Below are 8,281 nucleotides of genomic sequence, written 5' to 3'. Positions count from 1 at the left end.
GTGTGTGTGTGTGTGTGTGTGTGTGTGTGTGTGTGTGTGTGTGTGCGTGCGTGCGTGCGTGCGTGCGTGTGTGTGTGTGTGCGTGCCTGTCAGCTCAGAGCCCATACAGTATTTAAGACATCAGCAGAGTGTGGTTTATTTCCTGTTATTGCAGCTGTGCTCTGACACCTGCTGGGGGGTGAAGGCTGCTTGCCTGCATCTCACACCATCCCAGGAGGAGAAGGGGTTCAGGAGGATGGAGAGAGAGGAGGAGGAAAGGAGGACAGGAGGAGGATAGAGAGGCTGGGTCTCGGGCAGTATGTTTGACACCCTGATCTATACAGAGTGAAAGGGGATGGTACTAACCGTCTGAACTTCTAGACTTCTCCCTGTCAGTTAACACTATCACCGTTTCCCTTTTCTGTGGCAATTGTGCTCCAATCAATGCAATATACTGAAACAAACGGAACTACGCAAGAGATGTTGTTGTGGGCTGAAAGCATAGGAGTAGGATTCGCTACTGCAATAGAATCCTACGACTCAGTCGGTACTCTACACAGACCTGTGCGGCATAGCCAATCAGAGTTGCAGTAGGCCTAAATGCAAATAGACCATTGCCATATATGGATCTGTGTAATTTACTCTGAAATGGACTGTGTTTAGAACTGTGGTCGTGAGTAGATGCTCTTGTTTTGAGATCAAAGCGAGAGCTGCATGTAGTCACTTACGCTCATTTTGTTCATATCCTTTGTTAGTGAGTTATTAGACCAGTTATAGATCATTAGTATTCAGCAATAGGGGAGTGATTCCTACAAGAGCACAAAACATGTACATTTCTAGACATCTTTAAAATGCCAGTCAGGTAAAGAGTTTGTTTCTGTCTTAAAGGGGCAGTGTTGTATTTTGAGGCAGGCGTGAATAAGCTAAGTAGCCAATCGGCAGAGGGTAGCATAATGTGTCTGATTCTCTGTAATAATGGTGTGGGAATAATAACACATTTTATTTTGTTAAGTGGTTTCTTGAATCAAACACCACAACATTTTCAGGCACCTCCTTGTCTGAAGGACAAATGGATTAACAGGTTAATGTCAAGCCCTGCATGTTGTTTTTCAGTCTCAGGGAATGTAGGTCTACATTGAACAACACACATTGGCTGCTGCTGTAGTCTGAATGATAGAACAGCTATTTCCATGTTAAAATGTTATGGGATGCATTTTTCTCAATTGTTGTTGATGGTAGGCCACTCTACATTGTGATCAAATAGCTTGGCCACTATTACAACTGTAACTTAAAGTGGGTACAGCCTCAGTGTTCACAGTAAACGCACCCTGGAAATTTCACAGAATTTTCACAATGTTCAAGTTTGCACTCAGCAGACCTGAAATTTGTTCAGTGTCAAAACAAATTAGAGGGAACATTGGCTGTGACCTCTTCTGACCTCTGTTGACCTCTGAAGCTACTCAACATTCTAAAAAACATAGTTAGTTTATAAAGCTCACCCTCTCCACAGCAATAAAAGTCATTCCTAAGGGTTTATAAAGCTCACCCCCTCCACAGCAATAACAGTCCTTCCTAAGGGTTTATAAAGCTCACCCCCTCCACAGCAATAAAAGTCATTCCTAAAGGTTTATAAAGCTCACCCTCTCCACAGCAATAAAAGTCAATCCTAAGGGTTTATGAAGCTCACCCTCTCCACAGCAATAAAAGTCCTTCCTAAGGGTTTATGAAGCTCACCCTCTCCACAGCAATAAAAGTCAATCCTAAGGGTTTATGAAGCTCACCCTCTCCACAGCAATAAAAGTCCTTCCTAAGGGTTTATGAAGCTCACCCCCTCCACAGCAATAACAGTCCTTCCTAAGGGTTTATAAAGCTCACCCTCTCCACAGCAATAAAAGTCATTCCTAAGGGTTTATGAAGCTCACCCTCTCCACAGCAATAAAAGTCATTCCTAAGGGGTTATAAAGCTCACCCTCTCCACAGCAATAAAAGTCATTCCTAAGGGTTTATAAAGCTCACCCTCTCCACAGCAATAAAAGTCATTCCTAAGGGTTTATAAAGCTCACCCTCTCCACAGCAATAAAAGTCCTTCCTAAGGGTTTATGAAGCTCACCCTCTCCACAGCAATAAAAGTCCTTCCTAAGGGTTTATAAAGCTCACCCTCTCCACAGCAATAAAAGTCCTTCCTAAGGGTTTATGAAGCTCACCCTCTCCACAGCAATAAAAGTCCTTCCTAAGGGTTTATGAAGCTCACCCCCTCCACAGCAATAAAAGTCCTTCCTAAGGGTTTATAAAGCTCACCCTCTCCACAGCAATAAAAGTCCTTCCTAAGGGTTTATAAAGCTCACCATCTCCACAGCAATAAAAGTCCTTCCTAAGGGTTTATGAAGCTCACCCTTTCCACAGCAATAAAAGTCCTTTCTAAGGGTTTATAAAGCTCACCCTCTCCACAGCAATAAAAGTCCTTCCTACGGGTTTATAAAGCTCACCCTCTCCACAGCAATAAAACGCCAATGGACCAATTTGATTAGAGGGAAAGCCCAGAGCGATCCTCAGTTAACCACCGTGAACAAGTACAAGGGTCCCAAATGCACCCTATTCCCTACAAACTGCACTACATGCTCCAGTGAAAACTAGTGCACTATTTAGGGAATAGGGTGCCATTTGGAATGCAACCCATGTATTTTCACCCATGATTTCCCAGCCAAGATCGAGACGGGAGTGTCTTTTCACCTCAAATTACACAATCACATTAATGTGGTGGGGTTACATAATAATGTCCAGCACCAGGACACAACCAGAGTCCCAGGCCAGGCTGAGGAAACAACCAAAACCAGAACAAGAGTCCCAGGCTAGGCTGAGGCTGAGGCCAGAACCAGAGCCCCAGGCCAGGCCAGGCCAGGCCAGGCTGAGGCCAGAACCAGAACCATAATCTCAGGCCAGGCTGAGGCCAGAACCAGAACCAGAGCCCCAGGACAGGCCAGACTGAGGCCAGAACCAGAGTCCCAGGCCAGGCTGAGGCCAGAACCAGAATCCCAGGCCAGGCTGAGGTTAGAACCAGAGCCAGGCCAGGCTGAGGTTAGAACCAGAGTCCCAGGCCAGGCCAGGCTGAGGCCAGAACCAGAGTCCCAGGCCAGGCCAGGATGAGGCCAGAACCAGAGCCAGGCCAGGCTGAGGTCAGAACCAGAGCCAGGCCAGGTTGAGACCAGAACCAGAGTCAGGCCAGGCTGAGGTCAGAACTAGAGCCAGGCCAAGCTGAAACCAGAACCAGAGTCAGGCCAGGCTGAGGTCAGAACTAGAGCCAGGACAGGCTGAGACCAGAACCAGAGTCCCAGGCCAGGCTGAGGCCAGAACCAGAACCAGAGCCAGGCCAAGCTGAGGCCAGAACCAGAGTCCCAGGCCAGGCTGAGACCAGAACCAGAGTCCCAGGCCAGGCTGAGGCCAGAACCAGAGTCCCAGGCCAGGCTCAGGCCAGAACCAGAACCAGAGCCAGGCCAGGCTGAGGCCAGAACCAGGCCAGGCCAAGATGAGGCCAGAACCAGAGTCCCAGGCCAGGCTGAGGCCAGCCACTGGACAGCATGAAGGACAGCAGACCTGGGCTGAAATTAGGGCTGTCCCCGAAAATAAGAATGTTGGTCGAAATCGATTGGTCTACATTTTTAAACGTGTATTTTTCCAAAACAAACAATCAAATCAACTACATTCACTGAGCTTGTCTGATGGTTTACGCACACTGTTTGATTACATAATTAAGACACACAAATGACTAGAGGAATTCCGACCACAATTGATTTGATTGTGCCGGGCCTGACTCAGACTGGCTGCGCTTTGTTAAAAAAAAGAGTGACTGTGTGACTAGCACCCATTGTCTCTCTCTCTCCTCCCTGCTGCAGCGACCACCACAGAGCATCAGCAGTGTTAATCACGCTGTCCATGTTGCTGAAGCTGAAACATAATTATAGCCATGTCTGACTGAAAAGTTCTCTTACCGAAATCCCTCATTCCCTATTCCCTCAACCCTTGCTCTCTCTATTATGACAATAGGGCATGACTTATAGCATATCATAATCATAAACTCAGATAAGCATAACAGCAAAACGGACGCAGAGGACGTGACAAACCCAAAACAGGGGAATGTTTACTGGTTGTTCAGGGGGGAAAGGGGAAGTGAGATCTGTAAAAGATGTTTGACTTAGTGGTGTAAACTACTGGAGATCCAGATAAAGGAAGGGTAAAGGAACAAGCGCTGGGTGAGTATTATAAGTGCCAAACAGGTGCTGTTAGATTACAATAAACTATTTCTGACCAATATAACCATATACAATTTCAGTAGAACATGTCTTAGAGTGATGGACTGTGCCACCCCCACAGCCTAAACAATGGATTAGTCCACCTAGACAGGCGCAAATCAGAAAGGTGTCTTGTACACCATGATAAATATGGGGGTTACTCTACCTCCCAAATATCACTAGTGAACGGTACAACATGGGGTACTGAAACCCCCATATCACTAGTGACAGGTACAGCATGTGGTACTGAAATCCCCATATCACTAGTGACAGGTACAGCGTGGGGTACTGGAACCCCCATATCACTAGTGACAGGTACAGCGTGGGGTACTGGAACCCCCATATCACTAGGGACAGGTACAGCATGGGGTACTGGAACCCCCATATCACTAGTGACAGGTACAGCGTGGGGTACTGAAACTCCATATTACTAGTGACAGATACAGAGTAGGGTACTGAAACCCCCATATCACTAGTGACAGGTACAGCGAGGGGTACTGAAATCCCTATATCACTAGTGACAGGTCCAGCTTAGGGTACTGAAACCCCCATATCACTAGTGACAGGTACAGCGTGGGGTACTGAAATCCCCATATCACTAGTGACAGGTACAGCATGTGGTACTGAAACCCCCATATCACTAGTGACAGGTACAGCATGTGGTACTGAAACCCCCATATCACTAGTGACAGGTACAGCATGTGGTACTGAAACCCCCATATCACTAGTGACAGGTACAGCATGTGGTACTGAAACCCTAATATCACCAGTGACAGGTACAGCATGTGGTACTGAAACCCCCATATCACTAGTGACAGGTACAGCATGTGGTACTGAAATCCCCATACCATTAGTGACAGGTACAGCGTGGGGTACTGAAATCCCCATATCATTAGTGATAGGTACAGAGTAGGGTACTGAAACCCCCATATCACTAGTGACAGGTACAGCATGTGGTACTGAAACCCCCATATCATTAGTGACAGGTACAGCATGGGGTACTGAAACCCCCATATCACTAGTGACAGGTACAGAGTAGGGTACTGAAACCCCCATATCACTAGTGACAGGTACAGCGTGGGGTACTGAAATCCCCATATCACTAGTGACAGGTACAGCGTGGGGTACTGAAACCCCATATCACTAGTGACAGGTACAGCGTGGGGTACTGAAATCCCCATATCACTAGTGACAAGTACAGCATGTGGTACTGAAACCCCCATATCACTAGTGACAGGTACAGCATGTGGTACTGAAACCCCCATATCACTAGTGACAGGTACAGCATGTGGTACTGAAACCCCCATATCACTAGTGACAGGTACAGCATGTGGTACTGAAACCCTAATATCACCAGTGACAGGTACAGCATGTGGTACTGAAACCCCCATATCACTAGTGACAGGTACAGCATGTGGTACTGAAACCCCCATATCACTAGTGACAGGTACAGCATGGGGTACTGAAACCCCCATATCACTAGTGACAGGTACAGAGTAGGGTACTGAAACCCCCATATCACTAGTGACAGGTACAGCATGTGGTACTGAAACCCCCATATCACTAGTGACAGGTACAGCATGTGGTACTGAAACCCCCATATCACTAGTGACAGGTACAGCGTGGGGTACTGAAACCCCCATATCACTAGTGACAGGTCTGGGAAAATAGAAAAAGAGAGATCTTGCATGCAGCGACCAGAGTGAGCTGTAGGAGGCTGGTCGTCAGGGCTACCTCATTTATATGCTGAGCACACACAGCCTAGTGCAGGGACACTCAATGCTCTTTAAACACACACACACACACACACACACACACAAACCGCAGCGACAACCTCAATCCTGTTTACTCTACCTCCCATTAATTTATTCTGCTCTAATTCAACTCTTCACTGAGGCTGTCTGCACACACTCCCCTTCCTTAAATGTGGAAGACACATTTCAGTTGAACGCACTCACTGACTAGGTATCCCAATTTCCCTTCCTCAACCCTCTCCCCCTCTACTCTCTCTCCAACTCTCTCTCCTCACACCCCACTCCCTCACACGTCTCTTCCTCCCCTCTCAAACCCTCCCCCAACACAGCAGCACCTGAGTGCTCCTGCCCATCATGCTGGCTCTAGTAGCCAGAGTCCATGGTGGCTCTGCTCTGTCCAGTTGCCCTGAGCTCTGGGTAAACACTGCAGACAGGCAGACTACTGTACTTTCAACAACAAGCCGTAGAGCCAGAGTGAGGGAGTGAGGTCTCCAGTGAACTGAAGTAGGTTTGAGCTGGGCTAAACTGGGCTGACACACAAGCATACACACGCAAATGCACACAAATGCACACAAACGCACACACACACACACCTGCAGGGGTCTGCATGCTAGGTTGGCTTTGAGCTGCCTTTCTCCACTGCGGATCAGGCTGAGAGAGGCAGGCAATAGCGTGGTAGTGAAACACACACACCAATACACACCAACACACACACACACACACACACACACACACACACACACACACACACACACACACACACACACACACACACACACACACACACACACTGCCCTTCATCCCAACTTCCTCAGCATTCCTCTAAAATAATAACGTGCCACCCTCCCCTCGGGTTGCCATGGAAACTGCTCCAAGAGGCAAAAAAAAGGGGGTGCTGCTGGAGGTCTGACTACAGAAAGGGAGAAGAAGACTGCCCAAATATCAACACACATAGACCTACACACACACACAACCAGGCTATAAAGGCTGCCAACAGCACACTGGCTACTGTATGTTGATCTAGCTGCTGTTGTTGACAGATGAACATCCATATCCTTCACATGGAGCTGAAGGACCAGCAGCAGAGTTTAAACACACAATGATTCAACATATAGAGGGACCTGATGATGATGATGAAGAATATTATATTTCAAATTCAATACTAGCAATACACATTCTGACAAAGACATTAGATGAAACACACATGAAACAACACACACATTAAATGTCCGTTTGAGATCGACACGTACCTGAGTCAAAATGGGAACTGAAGGCAAAACTGGGATTAAAGAACGCTGAAGACATAACCGTCACGGAGAGAGCCACGGACATCCTCCCCCCTCTTCAGTCTTGAGACGACAGCAGACAGGGTTTATCAAAATACAACATGGAAATAGATCAGATGTTGACTGAAGCACATTTAGCCGAAGGATTGTACGCCAGTCAAATTAAACGCTGCATTTTAGGTTATTTCTCATTGACACCCTTGAGACGCAGTGCGCGCATCCTTCACATCGGATCAATAGACATATGTTGACAAACATTCCCGTCGGTATTTGTTTTTGAATTTGATACCGCAGGCATTCACTTGACTGACGGAGGATTAAAAACGACAGATAGGCATCTCCCGTCCCACGCTTTTCTTCTCCGTCATCCAACCAGTTTGATGATGATGAGCCAGAATACAGAACCCCGCTGCTTTATCGCGCTGCTTTGTCGACGTGATTCCGTTATTTAGGCTACATCGTTTTCGGTTTTGTCTCTGACTGTACAAACACCTTGACATTCGTCCAGTGGCAATCTTACTCTCCAAGTCAAGTTATGTTCTTCCTCTGTCTTTAGAGTAGATCAATGCCACATGATTGATTAGGCTGCACAGAGTTATCCAGAATCCTCGCTATATTCCCTAGGAGATATTCAATACTCATTGCATTATCGGAGCGTCACTTTAGCTGGCGACAGGGGAAGCGCCATCTTGCTTAAATTGTCCTGTCCTAGTTTATCCTAACTGGAATCTCGCTGACTCGTTTAGGAATATGGTATATCCACCGTGGTGAAGGGAAAGATGAGGAGGCGAGAAAAGAGGGGGTAGGGAGGTCTGTGTCTCAGAATAATAATACAACACGTGAACAGGTGGTGAATTGGAATAAGAACGTTATCGTAACAAGTGCAGGACAGGTGTATGTCTGTGCGTTATTTAGCTTGCCTGGTACTATGGGATCAATCAATGCAATAGTCCCAAAAGTGCAAACACGACCATGT

General features: G+C 47.0%; 1 protein-coding gene across 1 annotated transcript in view; it reads right to left on the bottom strand.

The window, feature by feature from the left end:
• LOC118937792 (serine/threonine-protein kinase LMTK1-like) overlaps positions 1-8,050 on the bottom strand; it is a 73,550-nt gene extending 65,500 nt beyond the window's left edge. The window contains exon 1 of the mRNA XM_036939269.1: positions 7,270-8,050. Within this exon, the coding sequence (XP_036795164.1) occupies positions 7,270-7,351 (82 nt within the window). The 5' untranslated portion in view covers positions 7,352-8,050. The remainder of the gene's footprint in view (positions 1-7,269) is intronic.
• Between the last annotated feature and the right edge of the window lie 231 nt (positions 8,051-8,281).

Source organism: Oncorhynchus mykiss, chromosome 12, assembly GCF_013265735.2.
Source record: "Oncorhynchus mykiss isolate Arlee chromosome 12, USDA_OmykA_1.1, whole genome shotgun sequence".
Taxonomy (NCBI): Eukaryota; Metazoa; Chordata; class Actinopteri; order Salmoniformes; family Salmonidae; genus Oncorhynchus; species Oncorhynchus mykiss.
The sequence above is the reverse complement of the archived record's forward strand: the minus strand, read 5'-3'. Positions and strand labels throughout refer to the sequence as shown.